This window comes from Pan troglodytes, chromosome 4, assembly GCF_028858775.2.
Source record: "Pan troglodytes isolate AG18354 chromosome 4, NHGRI_mPanTro3-v2.0_pri, whole genome shotgun sequence".
Taxonomy (NCBI): Eukaryota; Metazoa; Chordata; class Mammalia; order Primates; family Hominidae; genus Pan; species Pan troglodytes.
In genome coordinates, this window is record NC_072402.2 from 74,342,699 (window position 1) to 74,361,716 (window position 19,018).

General features: G+C 46.3%; 1 protein-coding gene across 5 annotated transcripts in view; it reads right to left on the reverse strand.

Moving 5' to 3' along the window:
- The window catches only part of EGFLAM (EGF like, fibronectin type III and laminin G domains), a 211,121-nt gene that overhangs the window by 10,668 nt on the left and 181,435 nt on the right, over positions 1-19,018 (reverse strand). For 4 of the 5 annotated variants that reach the window (XM_016953398.4, XM_016953400.4, XM_001142294.7 and 1 more), the window contains 3 exons: positions 15,922-16,102; positions 5,957-6,035; positions 2,883-3,026 (listed from right to left, as the gene is read on the reverse strand). In XM_016953398.4, coding sequence (XP_016808887.1) covers positions 2,883-3,026; positions 5,957-6,035; positions 15,922-16,102 — 404 coding nt within the window. Of the gene's footprint in view, positions 1-2,882; positions 3,027-5,956; positions 6,036-8,653; positions 8,876-15,921; positions 16,103-19,018 lie in introns of those variants that run through there. The other variant, XM_003310744.6, reaches the window with a different exon arrangement.

Here is a 19,018-nt window from a genome sequence, read left to right on the forward strand (position 1 = left end):
CATGTGTGATTCCAAAGCCACTTCAGACCCTGTTTCTCAGGGCATGGGTCCCGGAAACACCCGGGTGCTTGTTTCTAATCAGACCCGGTGCCCACCACACCGATGACATCTTCAAACCACTGGCCTACACTGGAATTCCTCTCTGTCCCCAGCCCGCCGGTACGCTTCCCTACATCAGCATCGGGGACATTGATGTGGTGGGATAACAGCCCAGATGGAGGAAGAACAGAGCGGCAGCGATGGGGCGGCTCCAGGACCAGAGCAGGCACAGAAGTCGGCCTCGGCCTGGGTTCAGCAGTGTGTCTTACACAGATCACAATCAGAACTCCAGGATTAGAAGAAAAACAGAGGGCCAATTTTCAGAATCCTGAGAAAGAAATGGTAACAAGAAGTATGTTCAGGATAAAGCAGAGCTCTTTGAAGGATCCTAAGCAGGTGGGATAGGGGAGGGGGCTCTCCAGGGCTGGGCATGGGAGCTGGTGGGAGCTGTTTCCCTACTGGAGTAGAATGGGTGGTGAATAGATTCAGCTGGCAGTTTAGGGGGAAGTTGGACCATCCCACCCACAGCTGAGCTTCTGTTTCGGTTCTCTTTTCTGGGCACAATCAAGTACTTGAGGCCTTGATGAGGTTAACCACAGGAAAACCATAAGAAAATGGCTTCAAGGCAGCCAGCCTGAAATAGGGTGTGAAGAGCTCTGTGTTCAACCTCTGGGCTAGCAATGGGTGGGAGGCTACGGAGGACAGGAAGGCAGAGATGGTGAGAAGCTGCCTCTCACCTGCCAGCATCCAGCCTCAACTACATATGACTCTCCAAAGTCCCCAACAATCATAAGATGGAGTCACTTAGCACGCTCTGCTATTTAGGGAATAGCATAACATTGGACAAGTGACATTTCCTCTCAAAATGCCTTTTATTCAAACAGAAAGATTTCTGTTATCCTACTTGGGCTGTCAGTAATCTCAGCACAGGACCAACAGAAGCCCCAGAATTAAGTCTTCAACTTCTCCATTGTTTAGTGATCCCTGCTTTGTCTATTTCAATTCAATTACTTTCATATCACTTGAGCTAGTCATCAGAGGGTGAATTAAGAAGTAGAAGTCCAAGAAATGAGTTCCCCCGTGGAACTCAAAGCTTTGAGGGTATCAGAATCGTCTGGGGAAGCGGTTACCACACAGATTGCTGGACCCCACCCCTAGAGTGTTTCTGGTTCAGTAGATCAGGTTGGGGCCTGAGAATGTGGATTTCTAACAAGTTCCCAGGTGATGCTGAGGCTGCTGGTCTGGGGACCACACTTGGAAAGCCACTGTCTAGATAAGCGATGTCTAACCTCGTGTGAGGATGTGCCATGACAATCTCTAGAGAAGTGTTTTGATATTACACGAGACAGGCCCTGCCCCTTGGAAGCTCAGCTTTCACCCAATCTGGTAAGAAGAGTGGGGAGAAATCATTCAGGTAATTCTTTAACCACTTCATAGCTATGCATTTGACAAATTTGGAAACAGTCTAAATTCACTCAAAAGAGGGAAGAACTTCTGGCACTGCCTTATCGGTAACACCCAAGAAGTATTTACAAAACTCTCATGTTGGGTGGATCTATTGAGACATGAATCTGTGCTTTGTTCCTCTGGCAGCAGGAGACTTGAAAGCAGGGATTCTCCTTCCCACAGCTACACAGCTAACAGGGAGCAGAGTCAGAATTTAAAGTCAGGGCTCCTGGAGCTTAGGGTTTTAGACCTCCCTGAGCTGCTGAGTCTTAGGCTGAGTACTCACTTCTATGCTTGGCCTTTGTGCTTGGCAGTATCCAAGTCCTCTTTCTGCCCCTTCCTAATTTATGAGTAGGGAACATGCAGCAGTAACACACTAGAACAAGGGCACAGAATTGTTCCTCACAGGGCTAGACGGTCAATTCCTAAGGCTCTGCCATGCAGTTCCTATTGAAGCTACTCAAGTGTGCCATCGTAGCATGAACATGGCCATAGACAATATATAAATGAGAGAGTACAAGCCAGGCACAGTGATTCACGCCTGTAATCCCAGCACTTTGGGAGGCCGAAGCGGGTGGATCACCTGAGGTCAGGGTTTGAGACCAGCCTGGCCAACATGGTGAAACCCCGTCTGTACAAAAAATACAAAAAGCCAGACATGGTGGCACGTGCTATAATCCTAGCTACTAGGGAGGCAGAGGTAAGAGAATCACTTGAACCCAGAAGGCAGAGGTTGCAGTGAGCCAAGATTGCGCCACTGCTCTCTGGCCTGGGCGACAACAGCAAGACCCTGTCTCAAAAAAAAAAAAAAAAAAAAGTCCTGTTGGAATACTGCTGTACTCTTTTTTTTTTTTTTTTTTTTTTGAGATGGAGTCTTGCTCTGTCACCCAGGCTGGAGTGCAGTAGCGCGAGCTCAGCTCACTGCAACATCTGCCTCATGGGTTCAAGCCATTTTCCTGCCTCAGCCTCCCTAGTAGCTGGGATTACAGGTGCCTGCCACCACACCCGGCTAATTTTTGTATTTTTTAGTAGAGATGGGGTTTCTCCATGTTGCTCAGGCTGGTCTCAAACTCCTGATCTTAAATGATCTGCCCGCCTCAGCCTCCCAAAGTGCTAGGATTACAGGCGTGAGCCACTGTGCCCGGCCCCAGCAAGACTTTATTTACAAAAAAGAGTGGTGGGTCAGATTTGGCCTGCAGGCCATAGTTTGCTGACTGCTGCTCTATAAGATGAATGTCGGAAAGAAAGACCAGGAGCTTCCAATAAGCCCTGAAGCTTCAGGCTTCAGCCAATTCCAGCAGACTGTGTTCTGGCTCCCTTCTGAATCACTCTGGCATGATCTGCAATGTCTGAGAAAATCGCAAGGTGCTGCTGAAGGCAGATGGAGAGGGCGTTACCTGAACACGAGGGCTCCATCCCGAAGGCCCAAGGAAATGAAGTCGCTGTTGGGTCTCATGGGGCTGTCTCCCCTCCACAGCAAAAGGCCATCCTTGGCAGTTGTTTTAAACCTCATGAACACATTTGATCTTGATCCTGACACCCTGGAGGAAATACACAAATAAGTCCACCAAATCAACCACCAACATCTGTTTCCGAGTAATTCCAGTTTCGTCTGCCAGCCCTGAGGAACCAGATGTAAGGATAGTCTGGCACTTTCTGACACTTACTTCATCACCACGAGTCGCACCACGGGTCTAAAGGTCTGGACTGCTCACTCAGCAGCAGTCTCTCTCCCCAAGCACTGTGAACCCCACCAGAGAGCATTTGCTGAGTGACAGATTAGCAAGACTATGGCCAATGTCACAGCTTAGGCTGCACCCCCATACACACCTCATTCTTTTCTCTTTCCTGTTTTACTACTCAGGGGCCCCATTCCCCAACAGAAAGTGTGTTTCCTAATTACCAAGAGGTTCAAATTGGCAGCCACTCTGGGCTAGGACCGCGGCTGTGGATGGCCAGCTCTGGCCGGTGACTGTCCTTGGGGACAAGGTCTAGACAGGGAAAATACCCAAGCGATGGCGTCTCAGACAAGGAACATGGCCTGATAGTGAATGGTCTGGAGTGGTGTTGAGGCAGAGCCAGGGTGGAGAAGAACAGGAAGCTTCGAGGAAAGGAGGGGTGCTCAGGCTAGGCCAGCTCCATGCTCTATAGCCACAGCTGGGAATAGGTTCACAGGCTGACGTGCTCTTAGCAATGCTTGGGAATAGACTAGTTCAGAAATTCATTCTTATTAGTGTGATCAGTGTTTCATCTTGCACAGAGAAAAGAGGAAGGCTGAGGTCCTTGAATCAAGGGTGAGATAGGAGGAAACATAATTTAACATCGCTACTAGCATAATGTCATTGGAAAAGTTTCTTTGTCCATTTTCTAGTCACTTGAGCCATCCCTCTGTCTGTCTCACACACCTGGGTCTGTGTCTGCAGTGTCCTCAATCGTGAACAGTGGAGGGAACTATTGTCTAGGCTTCCCAGAGCCTGAGCTCATCAGGAAGAGACCAAGTTTGCATTTCCCATGCAGGGCCTCAGAGCAGTGAGGGAAGAGCGAGGCCCCCCAGGCCAGGTTCAGCACAATCTAGCACTGACCCATTCCCTAGAGACCTGCTTTGCCCAGATTTTCGCTCAGGTTCCTTCCCTCTCCCATTTGCCTTGGGTATATTGATTGGTTACAAGCCAATCAAGAGGTTCTCATTTCTCTTGCCAGTGATTGGTTTAGGGGCAGGCATGTGGCAGCACAGAAGAGACACAATCGTATCCCTTTTGTCCAATGAGATACAATTCTGGGAAGAATTCCTTCTCTTTTAAAAAGAGTCATATGAGAAAAAAAGTCTTTTTGACTTCCACTGGATGTAGTCAGAGTCATCTTATGTGCAGCTTATGGGCAGCTGGGGAGTGGCCTCTGGAGAAGACGCTGAGGACAGCAAGCAAGAAATAGGGATGAGATTGGAATATTTGAGGGTACAGCTGCTTCTCTTAATTAATCAACCCAAGATCCAGTGTAAGTCTGGACTCCTTGTGATATGAAATAGTAAATATCCCTCATGGGTAAGGCATTTTAAGCTGAACTTTCTGTTACTTGGCACCAAAGATATCTGACTGAAATAGACTTGACTTTTACCTGCAGCCTCACACACATGCATTTATACTTTCATATACATACACACACACAAACACACACATGCATGTGCACACTCACATACACACACACTATGGCCCTTGAGGTAGCTGTGGTTTTGGGCCTCATGTCTCCTGCTCTCATCAAGCCCCTCTACTCCCCCAAACCACCTAGTGGTCTCTCACTAACCCCCAGAGACTGAAGGCTTGGGCCCTTTTCACGCTGTCACTGCTTTCTAGGGACTGAATGACCTTCCATCTTTGGAGAGAAAGGGCTGAAGAAGGAGGACGGTCTCTCTTGGCTGGGAATCCATTTTACCTAAGTCCCCATGCCAGGACAACATAGATAAATACAACCTGGGATTAGAGAAGTGAAGCAGTGTCTGCCTGGTGTGTGTTGGGCGTTACCAGGGACATCCAATGCCCTAGGAGAATTCCTCCCAACCACATTTTGTTCCCTGAAAAGCCACCAAACTCCACCCTAAGAACTGGATGCCTTTCGCTTAAAGATTTGCCCTTGTTTGTTAAGATGCAGTCAATCTGAAGAGGAAGGAAAATCCCAGAATGACTGTGTGGGGAGCAGAAAGGGGAATAGCACACTAGAAACCACAAAGAACTAGGGGAAGGGAAAGAAAGAGATAAGGGGCAAACTGAAAGTGCCAAAGACAAGCTTGACCGAGTTGAGGATTTTGCCATGTCAAAGGCTATTCCAAACCAAGAGCGAGGACTCCAGGCCAGGGCTGGGACTTCTGCCACCAGGGGTGAGATGCCATGGCTGTGACTTGGGCATTTCCCTGTATCCACATGAAGAGAGCTGAGAAGCCTCTCACTGAACTGGCCAGAGCCTGAAGAGGACAAGAGACCTTTGCTGATGAAGACGCAGGGTAGGTATGGACTCAGCAGGGAATGGGCTTGGATCTGTCTGTCCTTCCGCTGCTGGCCCAGGTCAGAGCTGCACACTCTGGCCACGGCACAGCACGGAACTGCCTTGCTCACAGAATCATAGTCATCACTCAGGCTTCAGGAACATCACATTCTCACTGCTTCTCGAAGCCTGAATACTGGAAACTCTGGGACCAGTCATGTCTCTCTCTCCAGGCCCTTTGACCAGAAAGATACTGGATCGTTTGTAACAGGGTTATTTGAAAGGTCAATTTCTCAAGTTTAGTTTGTTTTTTGTTTTATTTTGCTCTAGTTTCTATGTTTATTTCATGTTGTGTGTGTTTTTCCCCTGAGGCCATGGCTGAATGGTCTTCTTTGAGAATTATCTTCTGGCATGAAATATAAGAAAAAGCCCTGAGAAAGATATAGAGAAATTTACCCCCAGAAAGCTGAGGAAGGTGCCTGTTGAAGCTTATTACCTTTTCAAGATATCTGGGTTGTCATACGTCAGGTAACTGCGGCCGATAAACTGCGGGATCTCAATGGCTTCTATGATCGCTGGGACAGAACAGAAAAAGGAGGTTACATAGTATGTGGTTCTCTTGACCCCTGCACTCACACACATGGCAGGAAAACACCCAGCTCCTGGAAATAGGATGTTTAACAATTCATCAGCCCCTTCCCTTCGGCTGCACGCATATTTGGCCAGGTTCACAGTTGCCCAACCCCATGGCCTGGGGTTGGCTTCTCCCCCATTTTTCCCTCCTGGGGAAGTATTGTCCCTGCCACTGGCCTCAGCGCTGCTGAGAAGGCCTCACAATGTGCTGAAACTTGAACTGTTCCCAATTATTCTTGGAAGCCAAAGAGCAGCTCTTGGGCCATGTGGGGAGCAGCTGGGGATAACCCCAGATGTTCTCCTAGGGAGGCAGAGAAAACAAATCCCTAAATAAGGCCCACTAGGATTCTTGAAAGCTAATTTGCTGCAGAACGTTTTAAGCTAGGACTTCGAGAGACTCTAAAGCACTATGAATGAGGCTTGGACTCCTGCATTTCTGATCACTTTCCAGTGTATTTCACAAGATCTTTTTTTTTTTTTTTTTTTTTTTTGAAACGAAGTTTCGCTCTGGTTGCCCATGCTGGAGTGAAATGGCGTGATCTTGGCTCACTGCAACTTCCACCTCCTGAGTTCAAGCAATCCTCCTGCATCAGCCTCTCAAGTAGCTGGGATTACAGGCACCTGCCACCAAGCCCGGCTAATTTTTGTATTTTTAGTAGAGATGGGGTTTCACCACATTGGCCAGGCTGGTCTCGAACTCCTGACCTTAGGTGATCCACCCGCCTCGGCCTCCTAAAGTGCTGGGATTACAGGCATGAGCCACTGTGCCTGGTCTATTTCACAAGATCTTCACTACAATCTCATGAAGTAGCAGGTAGTATGGGGGAAGGGAAGGGTTGGTTATTCTCATTTTATGGAAGAAGAAAGTGAGGAGTAGAAAGCATGGAGGATTTGCCTGAGATCACGTAGTTAAGAGAGCACTAGGCCTTGAAACTGACCGGCTCTTCTTAATTCTGGCTCCTGGCCCCCTCTCAACTTTCCAATATTTTAGAAATGCATTTTCTTCCTCCCAAACTCTCATCACTTTGTTTTCCTGAGGAATTACCCTTTTACACATAGTTAGCAAAAGAAGAGTTTAAGTAGCTGTGTGTGATGTCATGAACGGGGGATGAGGCTAGGGGATTTCTGCTGGAGAAATAACAGCAATATCTCTTTCCTCTTTGGAAAGATACAGAAATGGTGGTTTAAAGAAATTAAGGTAGAATAAATCTCAAATTCAAAGAAATGTACAAAATGAGGGAGAATAAGAAGGTTTATAAAACACGTTATAGCTTCACGAAAATACATGGTTGGTGCAAAGAAGACACGGAACGAAGGACTCTCCACCCCAGAGAGGAAATGTAGAATTATTTGATACTATGAAAATTCGTACAGATTAACCTTCAAACATAAAAAAAGAGCGGAAACAGCAAAGCCGATGACAATGGGCCCCCAAGTACAAGTCCTTATGTTGGCAGCTTCCCAGAGCCTTTCATAAAAACTAAAAAAGAAAGGAAGAGAGGAAAGAAAACAAGAAAAGCAAAGGATGAAACAGAAAATTTAAAAGACAATTTTGGAGGTAACTACCCAAGAAATTGCTCTGTGGTTCTCTGAAGCAGCACAGCCCTGGAAGAGGGCCTGAGGCTGCAAGGACCTAGCAGGGCTGGAGGTGAAGGCTCTTGTCACTTAGTTTGGGGCTGCACCCCCAGCCACTCCCTTCTGACTAAAGGAGGTAGGAGGAAGAGGAGACGAGGAAGGGAAACAGGGAGGAAAAAAGAGTTGGGGGGCAAAATGGCAAGAGGACGGGAAAGGAGCCGAGTAGGAAAACGGGTGGCATGAATGAGAAAGAAGGGACGCTGCAGCAAGAAGAGGAGGAAAGAAAGTGCCGAGGAAGACAACCGGGAGAGAAGGCAGCCACCGGGCAAGGAAGGACGGGAAACAGAAAAGGAAAGAAGGCGGCGCCGGAAAAGGAGGGGAGGGAATAGACCCAGAGGAATAGACAGAAATGCCAGGGAGAAGGAGCATACAGCGGCAGGTAACTGCAAAAATGGAGGAGGTGGAAGGAAGCTCTCAGCCGGGGCAGCGGGCCCCTCGTTTCAGGACACCATGGCTGGGAAGGGAGAAGGAGGAGAGAAGATCCAAGCTGAGCGGTGGGGGAGGCCTTCCCGGAGCTAAACGGAACCAAGGAATCCCTGGTGGGTTTGGCTCACCCCCACGGGGGAGAGGTGCCGCCAGGGCCTGTCCCTGCTGTTGTTGGCCGTGGCCGTGGGCCTGTGGCCAACAGCCATCTTTCCCCTGAACTCCTTGCAAGGGTCGGGACGTGCCTGCCACACATCAGCTCTGCACATGAGCTTCCGAGGGGGGTCTGTGGGCGCCCCCAGCAGCTGCCGGCTCAGCCCCCAGCTCAGGAGAGAAGTGTCCTCTGGCTGGCCGGCGGGGAGGCTTCCCACCACGCGTAGGCATGTCCCAGCTCCCACACCACTCACCCCGGGTCCCCCTGCATGCGGTTGGCCTGCCCTGGCAGGCCCTGGCCCCAGCCCAGAGCGCTCTCGCAGTCTCTCATAGGACTTACTGTACTTACTATTGAGGCAGTAGTTCCCACACTCTGCCCGGTGCCAGCATGAAAGAGAACAGGGAGAGTCAGCCTTTCACAGTCCTTGTCAAATCCCAATTACTCTGGTTGCAGATCACTTGAAGCCAGCCTTGTTTCTCTCACAAAGCTCTGCCCGAGGGTCCAGAACGTCCTCTTAGGGAATGTGAATATGAGCCCCGCGGGGAACCACTGGAAATCTCTCCTCAGCATGATTGGCACCCAGCCACCCGCCTCCTCACCTCTTCTCGGCTTAATGAAGGTGGGGGTGGCGGTGGACCAAGAAGATGTTTAGAATCAGCTGTCTGACACTTCTGAGGCTCCCTCACCTTCAACTGACAATCTGCATTTCTTTTAAATCTAGAGAAACAGCTCCTTGCTCAAGAGTTACTTACCTTGTCAGTGATTATTACTTTTCTTGGCTGTAGGCTGCATGTGAAAAAGGAATGATAAGCCAGCTAGCTGCCTCTTCTCTCTCCCTAGTGGAAAATATCGCCCTCATTCCCACGCCACCCCCCCTTGCAAGATTCCAGACCCCTGGTTATTTTCTGATTAACAAAGGCAGAGGCACCCTCGAGAAATAACACCACTGAATAAAAAATAGTCAAACTATGCTTCATTTAAGTGAGTATATATAGGGACAAATAATCACATCCAAAATCATCAGAGCTTGAAGTGACCATTGAGTCCTTTCTGGCTCTTTGTAGTTGGTTTAAATGTTGTAAACCTTACTATTATTATTATTTTTTGAGACAGAGTCTTGCTCTGTTGCCCAGGCTGGAGTGCAGTGGCACGATCTCGGCTCACTGCAACCTCTGCCTCCAGGGTTCTAGCGATTCTCCTGCCTCAGCCTCCTGAGTAGCTGGGACTATAGGCATGTGCCATCATGCCTGGCTAATTTTTGTATTTTTAGTAGAGTTGGGGTTTCGCCATGTTGGCCAGGCTAGTCTCGACCTCCTGACCTCAGGTGATCCACCCGCCTGGGCCTCCCAAAGCGCCTGGATTACAGGTGTGAGCCACTGCGCCTGGCCAACATGATTATATTTTAACCTAACCCTATACCTAATTTTTTTGCTTTTATTTTATTGAAAAAAATTTAATTGACACATAATAATTTTACATATTTATGGGGTACATAGTGATGTTTTGATACATATATAGTAATCAGATCAGGGTAATTAGCATATCCATCCCATCTCAAAATGTATCATTTCTTTGTGCTGGGAACAGTCAAATGTCCTCCTGCCAGTTATTTGAAACTATATATTATTGTTAACTATAGTCATCCTATAGTGCTGTGGAACACCAGAACTTATTTCTCCTATCTCCCTGTAATTTTGTATCCTTTAACAAATCTCTTCCTGTTCCCCACTTCTCTCTACCATTTCCAGTATACCTAATTTTTTCTACATTGCCTTTTTTCTGTGGCAATGGCCTCACTGATTAGTTGAAATATTTTTTTCATTTTCTTACATTTATATCTAAAAGCTTGTGCCATCTGGTGACACACACAGAAAAACACCCCAGTGGACAGCAGCCTCCAAGCCAGAAGCCCTGCAGTCCAGGCAAAGCAAATTTTCCATTTGAAGAGCTTGGAATTCCCAATAGACTATAAAGAGTTGGTCAGGTGTGGTGGTTCACACCTGTAATCCCAGCCCTTTGGGAGCTCCAGGCGGGTGGATCACCTGAGGTCAGGAGTTCAAGACCAGCCTGGCCAACATGGTGAAACCCTGTCTCTACTAAAAATACAAAAATTAGCCAGGCATGGTAGGGCATGCCTGTAATCTCAGTTACTCATGAGGCTGAGGCAGAAGAATAGTTTGAACCTGGGAGGCGGAGGCTGCAGTGAGCCAAGATCACGCCACTGCACTCCAGCCTGGGGTGACAGAGTTAGACTCCATCTCAAAAAAAAAAAAAAAAAAAAAAAAAGAGTTGAAGGGACCACTGTTTCTTTCCCACGTTCACAGGACCTTAGCAAAGGAAAGGGCCCTGTGGGCATGGAAGGCTAACTTCCCCAACAACCAGGGCTCCTCTCAGCAGCATCCTTGATGGATGCCCATCCTGCCGGAGCAAACACTTCCCACAATGAGCAGCTCACTCTTCCACAAGGTGGCACGCTCCCGTGCTGGACCATTCTACTAGGTACAGAGATCTTTATTATAGTATGCTGACGGTAGCCACAAAGTAAAAACAAACAAAACCTTTCCCTAAACTAGCAGCCCTTCAACTATCTAAAGACCAACATCTATACTAAACACCCCCAGATCTCCCATTCTGGGGGTGTTTAATGATATACCATCCACAGAAAAGAAATCCCCTTGAATTTGGCTCTTGTAGTTGGTTTAAATGTTTTCTAAAGGAAGTTATCCTTCGCATTTTAGTGCATAAATACATCAAAGCATGACTCTAATCATCTTATATTTTTTATTTTTTGAGATAGAGTCTCGCTCTGTCACCCAGGCTGGAGTGCAGTGGCACGATCTCGGCTTACTGCAAATTCTGCCTCCCGGGTTTAAGTGATTCTCCTGCCTCAGCCTCCCAAGTAGCTGGGATTACAGGCATGCACCACCACACCTGGCTAATTTTTGCATTTTTAGTAGAGATGGGGTTTCACCATGTTGCCCAGGCTAGTCCCAAACTCCTGACTTGAGGTCATCCGCCCGCCTCAGCCTCCCAAAGGGCTGGGATTACAGGCATGAGCCACTGCGCCTGGCCTGACTCTAATCATCTTAAAAGTATATATTGTTATGCGATATCAGGGCGTCTGAATGTTTGGTTGTCCTAGGGTTTGTCTTTGCAGACATTACTAAGCTGCTTCTTTAGCCATAGACATCTTATATGACCATGTGACTGACAAGGAATGTACCTTGCTAGTTTTAAGATGGAGTTGATTTTTTTTTAATGTTGTCACCCTGGCTCTCCTATGCTCCTGGTTCCCTAACAAAGGTGCAGGAATCTTGGCAACCATCTTAGCATTGTGCTATTACAAGTTCCAATTACTAAAGGAGAAAATGACCAGAATGAGGGACTGGGAACAGCCAACATGGTCATTAGCTGAAGGACTGCAGCGAAAAGAGTCTGGGTATTTGTTTAATGTGTATGTTTGCATGTTTCACTCTTTAATTCATCTGTAAGATAAACGCAATTGAAATTTTTTTCCTATATAACAACCGAATTACTTGTGTAACAATAATTAAATAACCTCTTTTCCAATTAATTTGAAATGACTTATTTTTAATATATTAAACATACTTTAATATATTAAATTAAAAATATTAAAATAATTAATATATTAAAATTTCATATTTAGTATTAAATATTAACATATTATGTTAATATAATTTAATATTTAAAATCAAATAATATATTGATATTAAATATAAAAATTTAGTATATTAATTTTTAATATAATAAGTGATATAACATTTAATACATTAAATTATATTAAAGAGAAATTCCCTTTAGCATGCATAATTTATGTGTTTTATTAATTTGTGGTTTTATATACAGAGTTTTCTTATATTTACAGAAGCTTTTTTTATATATACACACTGGGACCTAAAACAAACAAAAAAATCACCCAAATCAGACCCTGGAACATGATGTGACTCAAGTAAACACAACATAAATGCCCTAAATGTTGCATGTGTGGTAGGTCAGTATTAATCAGGCAGCATTGGATACTTGAGGACTGTGCGCCCCTGATGAGTACAGGCGCTAAGCCTAGCTTTGTCTCAACAGCTATTGGCTCTGTCTTATGCGGGGCCACCTGCTACAGAGAAACACCGCCATCTAGTGGCCTGTGGAATCCTGCACAGTCTGAATTGAAGCCGTTCTAGAAACACAGGGAAGGGAAGCAAGGGCCAAAGCTTAGTTTCCCAGGTGACTTGTCCACTATAGACTGGGAGAACCCAGAGAAAACATCTGTGTCCTGTACTCACCTCTTAGACGCTCAGAGCATAGCAAAGGCTCTGAGAAATTCTGCAGAAGAGAGAGAATTGTCTGTTTACTCAGGATTATCCAAATGTATTTTACCATAGAAGCCTCCTCCCATTTCGTGTACGTGAATGCGTGTGTGTGTGTGTGTGTGTGTGTGTGTGTGTGTGTACAAAGCAGCGATTCATATTCCTCAGAACTTAGTTTTTTACATGAGCTTTGTGAAATTCTTCTAGAACATTTTAGTAACTTACTTAGATACACAAGCTCTGAGGAACTGGGACACAGGATGGGTCCACTTGGATGCAAGTAAAGAAAAAAGGAAAGAAATCTCTAAGTATGGAAGTAATTTTTGATGGGGAAGGCCTTGTTGAGAAAAAAGGGGGCCTAGGTATTGGGGTAGTGCATGGGGTGGAGAAGATGCCTGAAACTGAAACCACCAAATGGAAGGCAAGGGGACCCCCAAGGTCAAACCTTATGTTTTTTTCTTGGCACCTGAAGTCACAGCTGGGAGTAAGAAGAACCTCTGGCTTCTCCTGTCTGTCCTGGTGGGTCTTGCAGGTGGGACAGACAGGTTTGAGTTTCTGCAGTGGCCACTGCTACAGGAAGCCTGTGGCATCCCCAAGAGCATCTCAGATGCTCAGTGGGAGCTCAGTGCACCCCTTGGTCTGGGTCAGGCTCTCTTGCTCCTGCCCCCAACCCCACAGGGAAAAGCGGGGGCCCTGAAACCACCATGTAGTCCAAGTGCCTGGAACTGCTCCAGGATTTGTCTGAGTTTCTGGCCCCTGCTCTCCTGGGTTACCAAGAGGTGGGAACAAGTGTCAAATTGTCCAACTACGGCCCTTGTGGAACTCACTTGCCACACTCTCTGATGAGGCTGAAAAAGACCCAGACTCACTGACGATCCAGAAAACAAAATTCCTCATAAAGAAGGTGCCCTTTGGTATGGATTGGATGAGCCCTGGTGCTGGTTATTTCTATACCATTTTGCTCCATGTAAAAGGACTGGTTTAACTTCTGTAGGAATACTGGGAACAGGCTCTTGTTTTGAAACATGGTTTGATTATGAGGCAGAAAAAAACCCCAACTTTTAAATATATGAGGCTAAAAATCACCTTGCTGGATGAGACAGGATTCTTTCTGACAACCAAGGATGGCTTCTCACCATTCTTGGTCTTTCAAACCAAGGATTTACGCAAACTTTCTATGTATTCTCTTGCATCTCTATGGAACAACATAATCACCCATCTCTTTTCCTTTTCTTTCCAATCCTTACAATGGGACTAAATGTTTTCCCCAATATTAGAGCAGTCGGCATGGCAACTGCCCACAATTGGTACCTGCTGGAGCTGGAAAAATTGTTGCAGAGCCCCATTAATCCTCTCCAGTCATTATGATGGAAAGGAAATTATGGGATAGGGGCCATACCTCTGATATATGAACCTTCTCAGGATTTGGAAAGGTTGCCATCTTCCCAGAAGCAGTATCTTGATTTCAAAACACAATCTGATACTAATTCAACATGGAGGGTGGCTGCTGGCTCATCTGGGTTCCAATCTTGGTTCTAGACTGCTTTGCAGGAAAAGAGTCCCCAATGTCCTGCAGTTCCCTCTGCCATCATCCATTCCCACAGATCTTGCCAGATCCAGGTGCTCACTGGGATCTGCCCCAACATTCTGGTAAGATTTGCTTCTCATTGAACCTGAACCTATAGTTACAAAGCTATAAATGTGAGCACTTTATCCCTGTTACGGCTAATGTTCTGCAGCAGGAAATGAGGGCTAACAAGATCACACATTATCCTTTCTTTCTCCTTTTAATTTCCAGTGCTAAATGTTCATCTAAGTCCGGGATTTACATATTGACCATTAATGTTAGATATACGGCAAGCACAAATTGGAAGCTCCTGTGGTAAAATTGGAGACTTAGTAAATTCAAACATTGATGTGTGAAATCCAAACCCAATTTTCTGAATGAATGAGCCACTCTTCAGCTAAATCTCTGTAAGTACAACCTATTAGCTAAACAGCAATTTGCTTGTTAGGATTCTAATCAGGATAATTCACAAATGAATCAATTACTCTCCCTTGTTAAAAATACAAGGAAGATTTGCCATGTAGATTTCAAATTCATTTAAACATAAGAAATACTACTAAGCCTTCCAATTGGCAAATTGGCATCTTTCATATTTTCCAAGACTGCTGCAAAATGACAAAATGACTTCTCCTACCATTCCATATACCAGCATACCTACCTGTAATTTATAGTTTTCCTCTAAGCCCTAATTCTGATAAAAATCAACAACCTGGAAATAAGAAAGACAGTGCACATTCCTTCAGAGGCTCATTGCTTTATTTCTTCCAGGCTTGTTTTTTTTTTTTTTTTTTTTTTTAAGTTCCTGGGCAGGAAAGGCCACACTGAGACTGAAAAATGAAGGCCCAACATGATGGATATATGTGGGAAGCCTATTCTAGATACCAGGGCCGTGTCCTCAGCTTCCCATAAGCAGGTACAGAAAGCAAGTCCAGCAGGGTCTCATGGTCTATGACCTGCCTTGGCTTTCAGTCTAGGGCAAGATGGAAACTGAGTAGCCCACAGCACCTGCTAATGGATTTTATTTTTCTCCCCACGAATAATAATGACCAGTATTGGTTGGTTGCTTGAGTACTTACCAGGCCCTCTTCTAAATGTTCTGGATACATTGTCTCATTTAGTCAATACTATAACCCTCTGTGTTAGACACACAATAATACTGCTATTATTATTCCCATTTTACAGTTGAGAAAACTGAGGCACAGCAATTTGATAGCCTAAAAAATAGCACTATACAGAAGGTTATGCATACTTTAGTTTGGAGCAACTAATGTATAATTTGTGTTTTTGCATATTTGGGCAAGGTTTCTCTTATACAGCATGCAAAGACAGGGGTTAAAATATTTATCAGTCTACAAAGCATAGGCATTCATCTATCAGGATAGGCTCTGGGAGTGGCTCAGATGCAAAAGTCCTGGAAACCCCTACTCTGTTATGGGTTAACTCTTGGGTTGCTAGACTATGAGGTGATTCTCAAGGAAGGAGCCAGGGCAGAGGGTGGGGAACCTATTTACTCACTGTTAGCAGAAGTATTTCAGCATTTAACTCTTATTAAGGAATTATGGTAGTTTATAAATAATCATCTAATAAGTTATTGAAATAATTGATCAAAATAACCAGTATGGTTGTACCACTGTTACAACTCTTCCATTAAGAGTTGTGGTCCCCCAATTGGCTGTCCGTTCCTTCCACTCCCTCCAGGGAGCTGTGCCTCAGACCCCTGAGCGTACCTTTCTGGCAGTGAAGCCCCTCAAAGCCCAAGGGGCAGTCACAGTCATAGCCCTCCTTCCTGGGCCGGCAGCTGCCCCCATGGGCACAAGGGGCTCTCACACAGGGGTGGGCCGCATTCTCCACATTCACTCCGGAGGTGAAGTCATGCTTCACATGGATGGTTCGGTCATTCAGGATGATCTTGAGAGAGAAAAACATAAAGAAATTCAGGAATTAAGAAACATCTTTGTAGTCTTCTAAAGCTTCCCTTGGCACATTAACCTGAGCTACACATAGGGAGATTAAAAAAAATTTTTTTAAGTCCAGTTTCCACTTTTTTTTTTTTTTTTGGAGATGGAGTCTTTCTGGGTTGCCCAGGCTGGAGTGCAGTAGCGCAATCTTGGCTCACTGCAACTTCTGCCTCCTGGGTTCAAGCAATTCTCCTGCCTCAGCCTCCCAAGTAGCTGGAATTACAGGCACCCGCCACTACGCCCGGCTAATTTTTGTGTTTTTAGTAGAGATGGGGTTTCACCATGTTGGCCAGGCTGGTCTCGAACTCCTGACCTCAGGTGATCTGCCCACTTCAGCCTCCCAAAGTGCTGGGATTACAGGCGTGAGCCACCGCGCCAGGCCTAGTTTCTGCTTTCATAGTCTTGTCATCTATGCAGGAGCTGAAGTGATCCCAAGTTGATCCACTTGGGAGAATCTGCAGAGTGACGCGCTCCTCTGGTTCCGGAAGACTGGCCACTTGGTTAGGTTGTAAAGAAGTCCCAAGAACTACAAAGTTCGGATTTCAACCCAGCTGCACATTAGAACCACCTGGGGGGCTCTTAAGAAATACTAATGCCCAGACCCGCCCAGACCCATTGAACCAGAATCTCTGAAGGTGAGACCAAGTCGTCAGTAACTTTAAAAAGTTTTTGAGAGTCACCTCAGAAGATGCAGCCCAGGCTGGGAGACACTGGTATATAAAGCAGAGTGGGGAGAGTGCAAAACACAGCGTTACGGAGGCGGAAGTCAAACAGGGCACCCTGGCTCCCGGTGGCTGTGGAATCCAGAGACACTTCCTAGTGTAATCCTTTATGTTTCCAACTAATGTTCTCAAGCAGTCTTCTAAAATTCCATCAGCTGGACCTCCCCGATTGTCCCACTCACTCCTGCTATCCTCCTTCCCTGACGTTCCTGAATCCCCTCCCTCTGCACATTCCCTTCCCCACTTAAGAAACAAAAGTGAAACACAGGTCGCATTCTTTACCCCACTGTGCATGGATTTACTGGTGCTCAAGAGCTCCCTTGCACCTTCTGCCCTGCAATGTGACTCTAGTGAAACTGATAAATTATGAGGAGGGGCTACTGGGTTCCCTAGCCCCAAATAAATGGATCCAACTTTACCAGCCCTTGATTCAGAATATGTATTTACTTTGAACTGTTGCTGGCTTTGCAGAACTTCGAGACAGACAGTAAGAACACCTCCCAGGGGAACCCCCACTGCCCAGGGGTTATAAGAGGTTAGCAATGGCACTTCCTGCCACGAATCTAAGCTTCCAAAGGCTTGCCTGGCCCTTGGAGAGCATTGGGAGAGTTGAGAGAAAACTTTTCCCCAGTCCTGAATCTGAGAAGCTGCTAGAAAGTAGCCAGGATCCTTTTACAATCTCCCCCTTTCAGGCTGCAAGTGAAGGACCATGAAACTGCGTAATATGTGCTGAGACAAGCCAAGAATGGCACTGTTCACTACAGGACATGGCCCAGCCCGTGAATCAGGCAAGAGAGGGTGGTCTTTCTAGCAGGAGATAGGGAGAGGGTTGTGTGTGCTGCGTGAAGGGGAGGGCACAGCCTGAGAAGAGCGGGCAGAGGATGGGAAACGTCTTAGCATCCCAGCTTGTTTCCTAGGTGAGAATTTGAAACACCTGGTTAAGCATGGCCAATCCCACTCATGGGGGAGAATGGTCTGAACTGAGGTATCACAGACCTCGAAGTTCAGTAACAAAGGGAAACACGTGAATGTCAGCAAATGTTGACTGGGCCTGACACTGTGATGGGAGATAAAATGGTCACAGTACCAGGGGCCCTTTTCAGTGAAAGGAGGGACTTCTTTCATCATTCCTCCTTCACCTTAGCCTCCCTCATGCTCCATCTCAGGTCCAAAAAGGATCCTTTAGCCACCATTGGTCACTAAAGGAAAACAGGATGAAGCTAACACCCAGGAACTAAACGTGCTTTTCTTCAGATCCTTGTTCTCCCAGTGTTTGGTGGTTCTGCCCACCTGGGCTGGGGAGTCAAGCTGCAGGTCTGTTGCAGACAGAGCATGACTTCATAACCACAGAGATCATGGGCAGCCCCAAGAGAAGGAATAAAAGAGAGCAGGCCAGAAGCAGTGGCTCATGCCTGTAATCTCAGCACTTTGGGAGGCCAAGGTGGGCAGATCACGGGGTCAGGAGTTCGAGACCAGCCTGGCCAACATGGTGAAACCCTGACTCTACTAAAAATACAAAAATTAGCTGGACGTGGTGGCAGGCGCCTGTAATCCCAGCTATTCGGGAGGCTAAGGCAGGAGAATCGCTTGAACCCAGGAGGTGGAGGTTGCAGTGAGCCGAGATCACGCCACTGCACTACAGCCTGGGCGACAGAGCGAGACTCAGTCTCAAAAAAAAAAAAAAAAAAGAGAGAGAGAGCAGGGAGTCAGTATCTTTCACTGAATGTTTTTTTCCTGAACCTTCTAGGGAAGAACTCTTTAATCTGTGCTCTTAAGAGCTTGGTTACATGATCAATGAACACCAACTGCTAAAGTGTAGGGGTGGGGATGAGCACTGGCTCTAATGTTGAGCAAACTGCAAAGTACCGCAAAAGAGAAGCGCAGAGCCAAGGTTGCTATTCACCTCCGTCCACCTCCTTCCCTACTGTGGAAGTATCTGCAGACACATGATGCCATTTCACTCCCTCAGCAGTCCTAATATAGTTTGGTAGATTTGCCATAAAAATTCATCATCACCAAGTAGCATTCATGGAATGTCTGCCGGGCATAGACCCAGGAGCAGATGTTCTAAGAAAGTGAGGTTGGAAAGCCATGCTGTGGGCATTAAAATAGAAATTTTTAAAAATGTTAAAACTTTCTCAAAG